This window comes from Solea solea, chromosome 12 (genome assembly GCF_958295425.1).
Source record: "Solea solea chromosome 12, fSolSol10.1, whole genome shotgun sequence".
Taxonomy (NCBI): Eukaryota; Metazoa; Chordata; class Actinopteri; order Pleuronectiformes; family Soleidae; genus Solea; species Solea solea.
Window position 1 is genome coordinate 2,284,739 of NC_081145.1, and position 17,265 is coordinate 2,302,003.

General features: G+C 43.5%; 1 protein-coding gene across 3 annotated transcripts; it reads left to right on the forward strand.

The window, feature by feature from the left end:
• Positions 1–1,459: 1,459 nt before the first annotated feature.
• LOC131470092 (synaptic vesicle glycoprotein 2B-like) lies at positions 1,460–16,398 on the forward strand. Of its 3 annotated transcripts, XM_058645633.1 has the most exons (16): positions 1,574–1,871; positions 2,589–2,633; positions 6,254–6,527; positions 6,818–7,047; positions 9,235–9,415; positions 9,851–10,002; positions 10,683–10,816; positions 11,122–11,211; positions 11,362–11,475; positions 12,045–12,133; positions 12,537–12,612; positions 12,802–12,890; positions 13,557–13,690; positions 14,247–14,447; positions 14,776–14,935; positions 15,676–16,398. In XM_058645633.1, the coding sequence occupies exons 3-16, from the start codon at positions 6,289–6,291 to the stop codon at positions 15,857–15,859; spliced, it is 2,073 nt and encodes a 690-aa protein (XP_058501616.1). In that variant the 5' UTR covers positions 1,574–1,871; positions 2,589–2,633; positions 6,254–6,288; the 3' UTR covers positions 15,860–16,398. The 3 variants fall into 3 exon arrangements, with proteins under 3 accessions (XP_058501617.1, XP_058501616.1, XP_058501615.1); XM_058645634.1 differs by lacking the exons at positions 1,574–1,871; positions 2,589–2,633 and adding an exon at positions 1,460–1,565; XM_058645632.1 differs by lacking the exon at positions 1,574–1,871 and having other exon boundaries at positions 2,128–2,633.
• Positions 16,399–17,265: the final 867 nt, after the last annotated feature.

The following is a 17,265-nucleotide window of genomic DNA, read 5'->3' on the forward strand; positions in this document are numbered from 1 at the left end:
AGGTGACGCTTCACTGTACCGCTGCAAAGGAAATGTGCATCGGCAGATTAGAGCACCGCCCAGGAGCTTTGATGTTTTTGTCTTGCACAGAAGTAAATCATGTGTGAATATTATTACTATATCTATCTTACTATACTATATATATCTTTTTACTGTATACATACATACAATGATCTACCAACAATATGGAACAATGTCAATCAACAATGCAAATGTTTGCTGATGATACCGTCATATACACTCATGGGAAGAACATGGCAGAAGCTGCAGCCAAACTTCCATCAGCCATGGACAGTATAGCTCAATGGCTCCACGATTCCTGCCTCACCTTGAACATCGAAAAGACCGCAGTCATGTATTTCACCAACAAACAGAAATATGATGTTTTCCCTACTGTCACTATCAATGGGAAACCTATACAAACCGTAACAGAATACAAATACCTAGGACTCATGCTTGACCCCTCCCTCGACTTCAAAAAACACATCAAAAACATGACAAAAACACTTAAGTATAATCTAGCCAACTTCAATAGTATACGAAATTCACTCTCTGTTGAGGCAGCTAAAAGCTACTTAAATGTAATGATCATGTCCCACTTCTCTTATTGTATTACCAGCTGGTCTCAAGCTAATAAAACAACCATTAAACCATTAGAATCCATCTACAAACACGCCCTTAAAATCCTGGACAAAAAAGGTCAACAATACCATCACTGCAGCATTCTAAACAAATACAACATGCTTAATTTTGACAATTTTATCTCTCTTTCATATATCCCAATGGTCTAAAAAATTGTTCACAACTTGGCTCCATCACCACTCAAAGATTTTGTGCACCGGACCTCAGATACGGCCACTAGAGTGACCAGAGGTACCACTAGAGGGCAGTGTAGTGTCCCAAAATGTAAGACAGCCTTCACCCAATCTGCCTTTTCTTCAAAGGCTGTGAAACAGTGGAACAAGCTCCCATCTGAGCTGCTGAGATTGAATTCACTCACTTCATTTGCAAGAGAAGCAAAAACATGGTTTTTAGTGATTTATTGAGATTATTGATACGTGATTGACTTGTACTGTATGCACGATGAAGGTTGCACCTTATCTGAGTGTTAGTGTGTGCTGAGTTGTGCTTTTTTCGATCATATCAGGATGTATGCTGTATGTATGCTGTGTAAATGTACTGTCCTGATAAATAAAATGAAATGACTGCATATCTATGGACACTGATGACATGGTGTTTAAGAAGGAGAGCGGTAGTGGACTTCACTATTCCTAAATATTTTATCACAACTTGTGACAATACAGTAGTTTAGGTCTTAAAGTTAATGGCTGCTGTTGGTTAGTGCTGATTTTATTTACTTGTTTATTGATCTGGCAGTTGACCTAATACAGTATACTCTCTCACTGTCTGTCTGTCTGTCTGTCTCTCCCTCGCTCTCTCTCTGTCTGACAGACAGTTCAGGCCCTGCTACACTTGCTTGTAGTATCTGACTTCACCATCGAGTGGCGGTACAAGTCTGGACGAATAAGACGGTTGGAACATCCAAGTCGGTCTCGGTCAGCCAGGTGACGACGTCTTCTGTTGTGGAAATTCTGCGTGGTGGGCGGGGCCTCATACTGAAACAAAGTCACACAAAGCTCCTGACAAAACAGATTTAGCTGAGTGGTGTTTGCTGTGTCAGCACAATCACGCTGCTGATTTAAAGCCACTTCCATGAATCAGTGTTTGCTTCAGTCCAAACTGAACTAATCTCATTTAGTGAGCCGGACTTTCTGGATCTGAACCAGATCTTAATCTGCTGAGTCATCGTTCAATACATTAATATCTCAGATGAAATGAGGCGACAATCCAACATCATGATGTCAGTGAAGGTATGTGTGTGTGTATGTGTGTGTGTGTCTGCGTGTGTGTGTGTGTGTCTGTGTGTATGTGTGTGTCTGTGTGTGTCTGCGTGTGTGTGTGCGTGTGTCTGTGTGTGTGTCTGTGTGTATGTTTGTCTGTGTGTGTGCCTGCGTGTGTCTGTGTGTGTCTGCGTGTGTCTGTGTGTGTGTGTCTGCGTGTGTGTGTCTGTGTGTGTCTGCGTGTGTCTGCGTGTGTGTGTCTGCGTGTCTGTCTGTGTGTGTGTGCCTGTGTGTGTGTCTCTGTGTGTGTGTGTGTGTGTGATTGTGTCTGTGTGTGTGTCTGCGTGTGTGTGTCTGTGTGCGTGTGTGTCAGTGTGCGTGTCCGTGTGTGTCTGCGTGTCTGTCTGTGTGTGTTTGTGTGTGTGTGTGTCTGCGTGTCTGTCTGTGTGTGTCTGCGCGTCAGTGTGTGTGACTGTGTGTGTCAGTGTGTGTGTGTGTGTCAGTGTGTGTGACTGTGTGTGTGTCTGTTTGTGAGAGAGAGAACTTTTCCATATATCTCGTCAAAGTCAACACATCTGTCACATCTCTCCATCTGCCCCTCCCATCTGATGGAGGTGGGCTGAACCTTCGTGTCTGCAGTGGGGGGGGTTTGGCAGCAGGGAGGAGTGGTGCAGAGGGAGGGAGGAGCCTCGTCCTCCTCCTCTAATCCTCCCCTCTCTGTCTCACTGTTCATCCTCTGAGGAGCAGGACAGAATCTCGTCGTCGTCCGGACGTTAACTTCTCTGTGTCCAGGTAACATTTATTATTTATTATGAAGAAATGTGTGTGTGTGTGTGTGTCTGAGAGGAATTTTTCTGTTTTCTGTTTTAACTTTGAATAGAGCAGAAATCACTCATCACAACTTTCCATCAAACACACACACACACACAATACTAACACATAACTACTAAACTCAGCTCGTAAAATCTATGTGAAATGATGATGTCATAGTCTCGCCTCTGTCTTTCTATGATTGTATACACTGTAATTTATACTCGTTCAAATAAACTATTTAAAAATAAATCCATAGTTTGCACACAGTGAGCCTGCCCCACATCTTCTGCTCTGCTTCAGGTCTTAGCAGCGTTTTATTCCATTCCATTTATTCAGTCTTTTGTTTAGTGGCTAAAATCCTTTTTTTTGACTTTGTTCTCATTACGCTTTAGCACAGGGGGCGCTCACGGCACAGTGTGTTCATATTTCAGTCCCTTTAAAGAGAGTCGCGTCAGCTGGACGCAGCTGTCTCTGTGTTGACTCATCCGTACACACAGACTTTGATGTGACGTCTGCAGCGCTAACACTCACCAGTGTGATGTTTGTATGTTTCTGCAGAAACATTATGTTTATGTTTTCCTTCATTTCGCTCTAAAAACAGTGGTATAGTCCTTTAAAACCTGCTGTGTGTGTGTGTGTGTGTGTGTGTGTGTGTGCTCGGTGAATTATTCATTCCTAATTCTAAATCAGGGAATGCTCCATGTTCCTCTTCCTCTTGATTGTAGCTCAATGAATCCATTCTTTCCTTTCCTTTCCTTTCCTTACTTTTCCTTTCCTTTCCTTTCCTTTCCTTTCCTTTCCACACTGTTTCATAAATAAATGATGCTAAAGGATTACGACCACCCTGAATAGACCTGATGCTAACCCCCAATGCTAAAAGCTCTGATGCTAATAATAGCCCTGATGCTAACATCCATGATAATAATAATAGCCCTGATGCTAATAATAGCTTTATACTAATGTCCATGATGCTAATAGCCCTGATGCTAATAATAGCCCTCATTCTAACATCCATGATGCTAATAGCCCTGATGCTAACCCCCAATGCTAACAGCCCTAAAGCTCCTGCAGCTGTGGAGTTTTTTTCTTCAGGTTTCAAACAGGAAATGAGCAGAAGATCAAGGAGGAGAAAATGTTCTCTGAAGTCTTTGATGCAGGAAGTGTAGATGACGATGATCTCACGCCCCTGGTGCTGGTGAATTGGTCTAATCCAGATCGCCAGATTATATAATCCCTGCTGCTGTGTGTGTGAAAGCAGTCAGAATTTAATCTGTCAAACATCTGTTTGACTGTCTCCTCCTCTGTCTCCTTACTGGACTCAACCACGTTTAATCATCTTGATTCACTTGTGTAAAATGGAATATTCCATATATGCAGATATACATAAAACAAATACTGTTGTTGACAGTTTTAAAACAGATTTATGGCACTTTATGTAAATATGTTTACCACTAATATTGATACAAACACGGGGGATTAGACTAGCATGACCAGGAAATAAGCAAAGAACAGGGAGAGACACTTGCTCTGCTGCCCCCTCTTGGTTTAAGAAAGTATGGTTTACATTTATTAGTAGTATTCTAGAGTGCTCCCTAGAATGCATTGCAGAGCAAGCATTTGTCCCGCGTAACTCGTCGCACAGCTTTGAGAAAACCGCACACATCCTATAGATGAAGTACTGGAAGTAAACAAGCCGCCAGTACTGCGGTGGCGTCTCCCTGGGAGCTGTCATAAGAAGTGTACATTTCTACCTGTACCTGTACTTTTTATGCAGCATTCATTTTGACAACGATGGCTAAGAAGTCGGGAATGACCTGCACAATTCTCGGCTGCTCCAACAGGGAAACTTCAAATTACACAAACTACACAAAGATTTTCCTCGTGAAGTGCGCCCGTGTCTGAGACAGTCCGGTCTAAGCGGATTCCCTGGGCATGCAGAGGACCACGAAGTTCACCACAAGCGGATCAAAAATATTAACAGAAAAATATTAGTTTGTTTCCAACGGCAACAGCACGATAACTTTGGGTTAACACTCGTCAATCTCACAATGAACAGGAAGCGGCTGCCTAGCTTAACATAGTGAAAAAGTAATGTCGGCTAAGCTAACTTCGCTTAGCTAGCTCAAGTAAGACGCCTCTATCAAGGTTGCCGTGGTTACGCAGAGTAAATTAACTCAATGTGGGGTTATTGTGAAATATGATGTAAGTTGCTCTAACTAGGGTTAACTAATGACCACAGTGTAACCATCAAGTAACTCAGTTAATCAGCAACCACTCACATCACTGTCATTCACTGTGGAGTTTTTCTTAAGTCTGTCATCATTACATTGTCATCTGTGTTACTTTTAAAATCTTAATTTGCGACTGAGTCTGAAAATCCAGACTCTGAGCTGCAAACTAGTGACGTGTCATACACAAAAGATGCAGAATCAGAAGAGTCATGAGGCTCAGTTTTTTTCCTTTCACTGCTTACCTCAGTGCTCAGCCTGAGCTCTGCTCAAGGCAGAACTTTGTTTTGATTGGGCAGCATCGCGGCCAATGAGATGTGAGGATATAGGATCATACCATTATGTGAAGACAGGAGCGTCCCCATCTCTGTCTGTCTGTCTTATAGACTGCTTTGTAACAGAATAAATGCACACAATTAGGCAATTATAAGGCTTCTCATAAAAACACTGAACATTATGATAAAATAAAGACCTTAAATTAAGAGCCGTTCAGGAGTTGAAAGAGCCGCCTCTTCTTTGGGAGCTGAGCCAAAAGAGCCGGCTCTCTGAAACGAGCCGAACTTCCCATCACTACTGCAAACGCTGCAGCAGGCACAGGTTTGTGGGCGTGGCCACAGACAGGGACAGACCACGCGGCACCACTCGATGGCGAAACGCACAAGCGACTCGCCGGATTCATGTTTATCATATGGTGCATTTCCACCGGCTCTACTCACCTTGCCACGGCACGACACAACACGATTAGGTTGCATCTCCACTACAAAAAAGTACCTACTTAACGTGGGCGGAGTCATCGGCTGAGTGAAACTTGGTGACTTCGTTTATACGCAACACACACACACACACACACAAGAGTGACTAGTGACTTTACACCAGACTTCTGTAGTTGGAGATTAACCCACATTAACCCACACCAATCATCGCATAGAACCTACTACTAGCACGCTTGGAACCTCGCCGGAGCAGGTACTAAAAATAGTACCTGGTACCAGTGGAAACGCTACTGACACCGTGCCATGGCGAGGCGAGGCGAGTAGAGCCGAGCCGGTGGAAATGCACCAAAAATGTGTGGTTTGATCGGGAATCGTGTGCTATGACTTTTCATGGCAACAAAAATCACAAAAAACAGTGAATAATCTCATGAATGGGAAACGGTATGAACAAATGATTAAAGCCCCGCCCTCTTTGGAGCGTCACAGTGTCGCACTGTTTCTCATTGTGGGTGTTTTTCTGCTGAAAACTGTTGCTGTTCTTCAAAACCATTCATTTTTACATTTTTAGCTTATTATCATAATAATAATAATAATAATAATGATAACAATATTATTATTATTATTATCATGTTTCAGTGGATGTTTCTCTGCTCACCAGGGTCAACAACACATACTCTACACAGAAACGTCACCATGGCCGACCCCTACCAAAACAACACGTACCAACAACAAGGGGGCGACAGCTACGGCACGTATGGAGAGGGAGGAGGAGGCCACCATGGGTACGGTTACCATGGAGACGACCTGCCACAGGAAGAGGACGCAGCGAGCGATGTGACCGAAGGACACGACGAAGACGACCAAATGTACGAAGGAGAATATCAAGGGATTCCACATCCGGACGAGGTGAAGGCGGCGCAGAGAGCCACGGGGTGAGAAACCACACCCCTCTCATCTGTGTGTGTGTGTGTGTGTGTGTGTTACATTACATGTCATTGAGCAGAATCCTCTGACCCTCTTGAGGTCGTGACCTGCTCACATCTGAAGCTAACAGGAAGTTAGCAGCTGTGGACTTGAAACACTTGAGGTGTTTGTGAGTCTGTGAGCTGCTCTAAAAAGCTTCTTCTACATTTTTGAAACGTGTCCACGTACGTAATGACGTTCAAATCCAGAGTGAGAGGAGGTGAAGATGGTAAAATCACTTTCTCTTTTCCTGTCCCAGTGAACGCAGTGGTGCAGCGGGCGGAGACTCTGCCTCTGAACTGGAGGAGTTATCTGAGCAGTACGAGAACATCATGGACGACTGCGGCCACGGGAGCTTCCAGTGGACGCTGTTCGTGGTTCTGGGTCTGGCGCTGATGGCGGACGGCGTTGAATGTTTTGTGGTTGCGTTCGCTCTTCCGTCCGCAGAGAAGGACCTGTGTCTGTCCAACGCACAGAAAGGAATGCTGGGTAATCCTGACGCCTACTTTAAAGTCATAATAATGATATAAATATACTCTTTATTAATATTATATAATATATATTATATAAATATTATACATATATTATATATATATAATATATGTATAATATAAATTATATATTATATATTATATTCTAAAACACTCTTTATTCTAGTTTATGACTTTTACTCAACTTAAGTGAACGAGTGAGTGAGTGAGTGAGTGAGAGAGTGAATTGTCTTCCAACTGGAAGGTTGTGGGTTGAATTCCTTGCTCTGTGTCCTTCAGCAAAGACACTTAAGCCCATGTTGCAGCGTGTGAATGGATGAATGTGTGAATGGGTGAAAACTGTAGTGTAAAGCAGTTCATCAAGACTAGAAAAGCTCTATAAAAAATACAGACCATAATATCAACTCTTCTTCTTCTACTGCTTTTATTTTGGTAGTAACAGAGAGAGTTAGAGGAAAAGTTTATAACATTTATATCATAATATAATATAATAATAATATCAATAACAGAGTTTTGTTACATTAGTGCAGAGTGGTGTTTGTTGGCTGTTGTTTTTCAGTCATCAGTTAATGGTCAGGAATGACTCAGCGTGGCAGTGATGACTCCACAGTCTTTATCCGCTGACTCATGACTCAGCGTATTCTGGGCTGAACGTTTTTTACACACTGTACCTCAAACAAAAGACTGTGTAATTATATCTACGTCAGTTTAACGTTCTACGACATCCGTGTCACATGATCACGTCTTTATCTCACTGTGAGACAGACGTTTGTAAACCACGCACTCTCCCACACACACACACACACACACACACACACACTCACACACACACACACACACACACACACACACACACACACACACACACACACACACTGCTGCCTCCATCACTAAGTTCAAATGTCTGATTTTGTCACTTCACTGTTTGAAATCCAACGTTCAGATTGACCTCAGTGGCACAAAGTGACCACACGAGGCAGCAGAGGACCAGCAGCTCCTGTGTCCCCGCAGATAAAATCACTGGTTTTCTCTATGAGCTTTGGTGTGGGAGAGTGAGTGTGTGTGTGTGTGCGTGTGTGTGTGTGTGTGTGTGTGTGTGGGAGAGTGAGTGTGTGTGTGTGTGCGTGTGTGTGTGTGTGTGTGTGTGTGTGGGAGAGTGAGTGGTTTACAAACTTGAGTTTCCTGTTGGAAAAGTTTGATGTAGATTTTGATATAAAGTGTTGATATTGATGAGAGTTCATGTTGGACATTTAAAAAACAGTCGATTTACATCACCTTTGTAAATACTGAGGAGAAGAAATGGATTGGTCTTGGAGTCGTGCACATGCCGCTGACGCACGGCTGCCAGGTGTGCAGTATCAGTGATGTCTGAGTGGTTCTGCCCACAGCAGCACAAGATGCAGAGTGGGATATTTGTCCTCCTCCAGTTCACGCTGAGCATCATAAAAGGCTCCAGAAATGACTCTAACGTGGCCAAAGTGTCGGGTTACGCACGCAGCGGCGTCAGCTCCGCCCCTCTGGAGATTTACTCTTCACCACACGTGAACAGCAAACATCATACAATTTACAACCTGCAAGAAATGTGTTTCATGAGCAGAAAAAATAAAGCCGGGTTTGTCGGGCCGTTGAGAACTCTAGTCTGAGCATCGATCTGCGTCTCTGACAGGACACTTTGATCCTCTCTGTGTCCTGAGTCAGCAGAGCCACGAGTCATCCAAGCTCTGTCCTGACCTTAGAGATGAGTGTGTGTGTGTGTGTGTTTTCTGCCACGTCATGTTCTCAGTCTCTGGCACATTTTAGCATGACTCATGAGCGTGTGGAGTGTGTGCGTAAGATCAAGTTAGATCAGGTTAGATCGGGTTAGATTGGGTTAGATCAGGTTAGATCAGGTTAGATCAGGTTAGACCAGGGAACATCAGGTTAGATCAGGTTAGACCAGGTAACATCAGGTTAGATCAGGTTAGACCAGGTAACATCAGGTTAGATCAGGTAAAATCAGGTTAGATCAGGTTAGACCAGGTAACATCAGGTTAGATCAGGTAAGATCAGGTTAAATCAGGTTAGACCAGTTAAATCAGGTTAAATCAGGTAAGATCAGGTTAGATCAGGTAAGATCAGGTTAAATCAGGTAAGATCAGGTTAGATCAGGTTAGATCAGGGTTAACGTGCTTGTCTTTGTGTGCAGGTCTCAGCGTCTTCCTCAGCATGATGGTGGGGGCCTTCCTGTGGGGAGGACTGGCGGACAAAGTTGGCCGTCGGCGCTGTCTGATGGTGGCGTTGGCCATAAACTGCGTCTTCTCCTTCCTGTCGTCGTTGGCGCAGGGCTACGGCTGCTTCCTGTTCTTCAGGCTGCTGTCTGGTGTCGGGTAAATGCCACACGTCTCCACCGGAGGGAGCTCTTTATGAAGGGAGTGCTTTATTTAACCACGTCACCACGTCATGTGACATGAAATACTTCCTGTTCACTTTGAATGGGGAGGAACTGCAGAGTGTGTGTGTGAGTGAGTGAATTGTCTTTTAACTGGAAGGTTGTGGGTTGAATTCCTGGCTCTGCTCGTCTACATGTGTCCTTCAGCCAAGACACTTAAGCCCACGTTGCAGTGTGTGAATGGATGAATGTGTGAATCGGTGCAAACTGTAGTGTAAGCAGTTCATCAAGACTAGAAAAGCTCTATATAAATACAGACCATAATAGCAACTCTTCTTCTTCTTTTATTTTGGTCGTAACGAGTAACAGAGAGTTAGAGGAAAAGTTTATAGTGTGTGTGTGTGTGTGTGTGTGTGTGTGTGTGTGCTCTCAGGGTCGGTGGCACGGTGCCGATCGTGTACTCGTACTTCTCAGAGTTTCTTCAGATGGACAAGAGAGGAGAACATCTGTCCTGGCTGTGTATGTTCTGGATGATCGGTGGCGTCTACGCTTCGTTCACCGCCTGGGGAATCATACCCAGATACGGTAAGACGGGTTCTGCCTTTAGATCACAGTTCTGTCTTCTGTGATCAAGTCAACAACACAAATGTGTTCTGGTCAAATCTATCAAATCTATTTCTTTTTACATTCATGGGAGCTGACGTCACGCAGCCTTGGAGTCACCGTCCGACGGCATGTGTTTTTGTCAAAGAAATGAAGTTTACGAGGTTTCTTGAATGCATCTCATTAGCTGTGAGCCCTGCATTACTTTCATTAGCTCTCATGTGCTGGAGTTTACAACATTCCAATATTCAATAATAGCATTTTTGTTTGACTGACGACGAAAAACCACCACACAACAGGAAACAACATTGTTGTCATGGTGACTCAGCATGTTCATGTGCTGCTCGTGGCACAGATGGTTCTGTTCATAGTTCTTTTAAACTCTGGATCCGTCTTCCTCGGGAGGTAAGAAGCGGCTGTGGATGTGAAGTGTGCTCCGTCGCCTCCGTGAGACTGTGTTCTTTAATACGGTGCGACATTAATCAGGTTTAGTCACTTACTAAATAAAGAGATGAAATATTGTACAGCATTTCTTTATGTTGCGGCTGTGGAAACTGGGTCAGATGTGAGGAGACTTATTAAAGCTGGTTCTGACCCAGAATCACTGTACAGTATCCTAGACAGCAGGTGATTTGGTATCATTTGTGTGTGTGTGTGTGTAGGCTGGGGTTTCAGTATGGGCACAGAGTTCCAGTTCCACAGCTGGCGAGTGTTTGTCCTGGTCGCGGTTCTTCCTGCCGTCTCCTCGCTGGTCGGACTCACCTTCATGCCTGAAAGCCCTCGCTTCCTCCTGGAGGTGAGACTGTGGGACCAGCGCCCCCTGCTGCTGAGAGCCAGCCTTGATTTGAAAATTAAATTAACAGATCGTTATCCTTTTTTTCATTTTTCATTTTATTTTAAAAATCAAATTAAAAGCTTGTTATCTGTTTTTAATTTTTTATTTCATTATGAAAATCAAATTAACAGATCATTATCCTTTTTTTCCCCACATTTTATTTTGAAACACAGATTTTATTACACATGTCCTTTGTGCATGTTGTGTGTGTGCGTGTGCGTGTGCGTGTGCATGTGTATGTGTCTGTGTGTGTGTGTGTGTTGCAGAATGCCAAACACGATGAGGCGTGGATGATCCTGAAGCAGGTCCACGACACTAACTGGAGAGCTAAAGGAAAGCCGGAGAAAGTATTTACTGTGAGTGTGTGAGTGGGACACTTCCCCCTGCTGGCACATAGAAGTACTGTTCTTTATAATAACTAGAGTTTTGCTCTCAGGTAGAAAAACATTAAATACTATGCTAACAATGTTTCTTTGATGTGAAAGTGAATTCTTTGTTTTCTGCAGGTGACTCACATCAAGGTTCCAAAGACGGCGGAGGACGAATTCATCGAGATTCAGGCGGCGACGGGAACGTCCGTGCAGCGATGGGCTGTTCGCTCTCTCGCCCTCTGCAGACTGGTACTGAATCCTGAATCCTGAATCCTGAATCCTAAATCTTTTGTTTTTCAAAAAGAAAACAGTCAAGTTCTCTTTGAGTCTGGGTCTCCTTAAGTCTGGGTGTCTTTGAGTCTGGTTCTCGTTGAGTCTGGTTCTCTTTGAGTCTGGGTCTCCTTGAGTCTGGGTGTATTTGAGTCTGGTTCTCTTTGAGTCTGGGTCTCCTTGAGTCTGGTTCTTTTTGAGTCTGGGTCTCCTTGAGTCTGGGTGTCTTTGAGTCTGGTTCTCTTTGAGTTTGGTTGTCCTTGAGTCTGTGTCTCTTTGAGTCTGGTTCTCTTTGAGTCTGGGTCTCTTTGAGTCTGTGTCTCTTTGAGTCTGGTTCTCTTTGAGTCTGGTTCTCTTTGAGTCTTGTTCTCTTTGAGTCTTGTTCTCTTTGAGTCTGGGTCTCTTTGAGTCTTGTTCTCTTTGAGTCTGGGTCTCTTTGAGTCTTGTTCTCTTTGAGTCTGGGCCTCTTTGAGTCTTGTTCTCTTTGAGTCTGGGTCTCTTTGAGTCTTGTTCTTGTCAGTCACACGATGTCCTCTCACGTGTCTCAGGTGTTGAAGAACGTGGCGTCTCTCCTGTCCAAAGACCTCCGTCTGTCCACGCTCCTCATGGCCGTCATCTGGTTCTGCATGGCCTTCAGGTAAAATGTCCATGATTGTTGTTCTAAATGTTGATTTTTGACTTTATTCCGTTCACTTTTCACAGAAAATGGTTTAAAAAGTGTTTTAAAGACAAACACAAACGCTTGTTATTCTCGATGTCTGATGTACGGAAGAGTATTAGTGCCACATGGAAAACAATTTTTTGAAAGAAAGCAAAATAAAGTAAAATAAAGCAAAACAGCGTGACTTATGAAAGACGTTTTGTCAGAATTATGTTTTTTTCTCTTTATTTATTTTTACATGTGGCACTAATACTCTTCCGTAATGAGTGATGTGTCTTTTTAAGCACTTACATTTCCACTTGTGTGGAGATTGTTTTTATTCTTATTCTTACTGTTGAATTGAAAGAAAAAAAGTGTTTTTTTTCTCTTGTCGACGCAGTTATTATGGTCTGTCCGTATGGTTTCCTGACATGATCAAACACCTGCAGTATGAGGAGTACAAGTCCAGAGTCAAGGTGAGAATCTGAAAAAATCACATTTTCATCAAACTTGACGCACAAAGTTACAGAAGAGATTAAACGCTGGCAGATTATAAACTCGTTATTCCCTGAGCTGCTGTTTGTCATGAAGGTGAAGCCGTTGAGCGACGAGGAAAGTTTCTGTTTGAACGCACTCGTCTTTTTTCTTTTTTGTCTTTGTTTTAGGTTTTACACAAAGAAAGAGTGGAAAATTTTCATTTTAACTTTTCTTTGGAGAACCAGATTCACAAAGAAGGAGAATACATCAATGACAGGTGAGACACACACACACACGCACACATACACACATGTTCGACATTCATGACTTGAGGGGACATTGCATTGACTTACATTCATTTCTTGGAGACTTACTCTAACCTTAACCACAATTACTACTGGCCTAATCCTAATCCTAACCCTAACCCTAACCTCAACCTAACCATGAAACATATCTTCACCTTAAAATGTAGTAATTTACGTTATGGGGACTTGCTTTTTGTCCCCACAAGGAGGACAAGTCCCCATAATGTGACTGTGTAAACAGGTTTTGGTCCCCACAACATTAGTAATACCTGGTACAGATATACACACACACGCACACACACACACACACACACACACATACAGATATACACACACACACACATACATACAGATATACACACACACACACACAAACATACAGATATACACACACGCACACACATACACACAAACAGAGACACACACATGTTCTTGTGTTGCATCTTTCGTTTCTTTCATGATAGGGACAGTTTTGCGTGTCAGCTCATTTGTGCGTGTGTGTGAGTGCATGCTTGTGTGTGTGTGTGTGTGTGCTTGTGTGTGTGTGTGTTTGAGTGCGTGCTTGTATGTGTTTGTGTGTGAGCGCGTGCGTGCTTGTGTGTGTGTGTGAGTGCGTGCTTGTGTGTGTGTCTCTGCAGGTTCATCAGTATAAAGATGAAGTCAGTCCGGTTTGAGGACTCGTTGTTTGAAGACTGTCTCTTCGAGGACATCAGGTCCACAGACACGGTGTTTGACAACTGCACCATCCGCTCCACACTTTTCTACAACACAGGTGAGAAGGTCAGAGGTCAAATGTTCGACACGTTTAACCAGGTTTTACTGATGGGAACAAATGCATGAGACACACGGTCACATGATCACGTCTTTATCTCAGTGTAAGACAGTGTAAACCACTCACTCTCCCACACCCACACCCACTCACACACACACACTCTCCCACACACACACAATCACTCTCCCACACACACACACACACTCACTCTCCCACACACACACACACACACACACAATCACTCTCCCACACACACACACACACACACACACACACTCACTCTCCCACACACACACACACTCACTCTCCCACACCAAAGTCCAGATAGAAAACCAGTGATTTTAACATCACACACACAGGAGTTGTTGATCAGAGGACCAGCAGCTAAAATCACTGGTTTTCAGTGTTTACAAGTCTAACAGTGAGAGAAAGACGTGATCATGAGACGTAGATAAAGACGTGATCATGATCATGTGACGTAGATAAAGACGTGATCATGTGACGTAGTTGAAGACGTGATCTGTTTCTCCTCATGGTGACTCCTGCTCCTCTGTAGACCTGTGGGAGGAGAAGTTCCTCCACTGTAAGATGGAAAACGTCACATTTGACCAAAGCAAACATGGCTGCCACCTGCAGAGTGAGGAGGAGAGTGACGTCCTCGTTTACCTCGTCAGTTTCCTGGGCAGCGTGGCCGTGTTGCCAGGCAACATCATCTCTGCACTCTTCATGGAGAAGGTCGGCAGAGTCAGGATCATAGGTGACATGTTTTTTCCCTCACTTATAGAAGGAGATGTTTCTCCTGTGAAAGTCTGAGCATGGATACAAACGTATCATCGTTTCCATAGCAACGACACAGAAGTTTGTCCATGATAACGATCACAGAAAGTAAAAAATATTCACATTTAAGAAGCTGAAAATGACAAAGTAGAAAATAGATGAAGTGAAACCCACGACTTGGTTAGACCGTCTCACAGCGCAGGACTTCTGTCTCCTCCTGAGTGGACAGTGGACAGAGTCTTGTCTTCCCTCGGCTGCACACTTGGGAGAATCCAGGACCTGGACTGAGACGTGTGTGATCTCCACAGGTGGCTCCATGCTGTTTTCAGGAGGCTGCACCTTCCTCCTGTTTCTGAGCTTCAGCCAATCAGCGCTCATCGCCCTGCAGTGTCTGTTCTGTGGCGTCAGTGCCGCGGCGTGGAACGGCATCGAGGTGGTGACGGTGGAGCTGTACCCCGCTTCCAAGAGGTAACTAAAGATGCTGAACATGTGACCTTTGGTTAAGCCCCGCCCCCTCAGCTCATTAAGACAAACACTTGCAGGAACCAATAAGTTAGCTGTTAAATAGCCATAAACATGAGCTGCTAAAGGTGCAGGCTATAGCTTGCATTGTTAGCATGAAGCTAACACATCTTTGTGTGTTAGCATGAGTCTAACAACATGTTATGTTGTTAGCATGAAGCTAAAACATCTTTGTGTGTTAGCATGAGTCTAACCAAATGTTATGTTGTTAGCATGACGCTAACACAGTTTTGTGTGATAGCATGAGTCTAACCAAATGTTATGTTGTTAGCATGACGCTAACACAGTTTTGTGTGATAGCATGAGTCTAACCAAATGTTATGTTGTTAGCATGAGTCTAACCAAATGTTATGTTGTTAGCATGAGTCTAACCCATCTTTGTGTGTTAGCATGAGTCTAACAACATGTTATGTTGTTAGCATGAAGCTAACACAGTGTTGTGTGTTAGCATGAGTCTAACCAAATGTTATGTTGTTAGCATGAGTCTAACCCATCTTTGTGTGTTAGCATGAGTCTAACAACATGTTATGTTGTTAGCATGAAGCTAACACAGTGTTGTGCGTTAGCATGAGTCTAACCAAATGTAATGTTGTTAGCATGAAGCTAACACAGTGTTGTGTATTAGCATGTGTCTAACCAAATGTTATATTGTTAGCATGAAGCTAACAGTTTTGTGTGTCTCACAGGGCCACAGCGTTCGGCGTGCTGAACGCGCTGTGTAAAATGGCCGCCATCCTCGGCAGCTCCATCTTTGCCAGTTTTGTGGGTGTGGCCACAGCCGTCCCTATCCTGCTGGCCTTCGCCGCGCTGATGTGCGGCGGCCTGCTCGCTCTCAAGCTCCCCGACACGCGGGAGAAAATCCTCCAGTGATGTCGCACGGAAACCTTTTTTTTTAAAATGTTATTTATTAACTTTGAATAAATATCGAATTATTTTTTATTCATTCATTTCTTTCAGCTCACGTCTGTCACCTGTGTGTGTTTTTCCTCCATTGTATTTATTTTGTCGAAGACATTTTCTCATAATGATGACGTTATTTTTATGTAAACACAACTCAAGTCTTAAATCTCATTTCTGAATTGTTGCCACGTGACGAACGTTGGAAAGTCGCGATCTTTATGAGTTCTACCTGAAAAACTCTCACTGCTGTGTTTGTCCTGCAGTGGATCCAGAACCAGTCGTCCTCTCCAGTCTGCACGTTTGTCTGTAACTGAGAACTAACCACACCTGCAGGTCCAAAGATGATCAGTAGATGGCGCATGCTTTCTCTGTCTGCCCATCACATAGCATCAAACTAACAAAGAGGCTTCAGTATCAAAGTGAACGCTGCAGTGTTTATGTTCCTGTCGGCGGACGTCCACAGTCTGTGTTTGTTTTGTAGAAAAAGTAAATAAACCGGTCACATGACACATTGTGTTTTTAGTGCTTTTATTTGAACTGTATATGAATGTGAAACTCTGATAATCTCTGAACAGCTCGTTATTTCTTTGTGTTCTCCTCCTCCGAGAGTGCACGTGATGATGATTAGAGCTTAAATCAGCAGTCTGTGATTCAGGACTTTGAACTGTAGAGGGCAGCGTTGAGCCTCTTGGTGACAGACTTAGATTTAGATTTAGACAGATTTAGGACTTCTGTCTCCTCTTGAGAGGACAGAGGATCCAGACCCTGGACTGAGACACACTGCTACTGTTTGGCTCCTGTTTTGTTTCCATCGTCTCTAACGTTCAGTGTAATCGGGACAGTTAATTGGACGAACAGTGACCGGTGAAAATGTACGCGTCTGTAAAAGTGTCCACAGGACACCTGGAGACATGGACACAGGACACCAGGAGACATGGACACAGGCACGTATAGACGTTTATATTCTATATCTTTAATTCATGGAGATCCACATGTGTAAAACCTTCCTAACGGCCATAAAAAGCCCAGAGTGACGTCACAGGTGTGTGTGAGCACAGCAAACGCGGTCATGTGACGCCTCGTGAACGGCTGCTGTCAGGAAACATACGATGTGAACACTTTATGAGAAATGTGAATAAATGAAGGCGATGAGGAGTTTTTTCTTTGACATTTTTTACATATTACGACAAAACAGGTTTTAGTGATTTATTTTCAAACGTATTCTATTAAATGCTTAAATATCACAGTAAACACGACTGTGTTACTCCCATCATGCCTTTCTCTCTTCAACTTCTTGCATCAGAATCCTGAAAACACTTCCTGTTCCTGTGGAGAACCTAAAAGTCATTTTCAGTTTTGTTGTGAATAAAAAGACA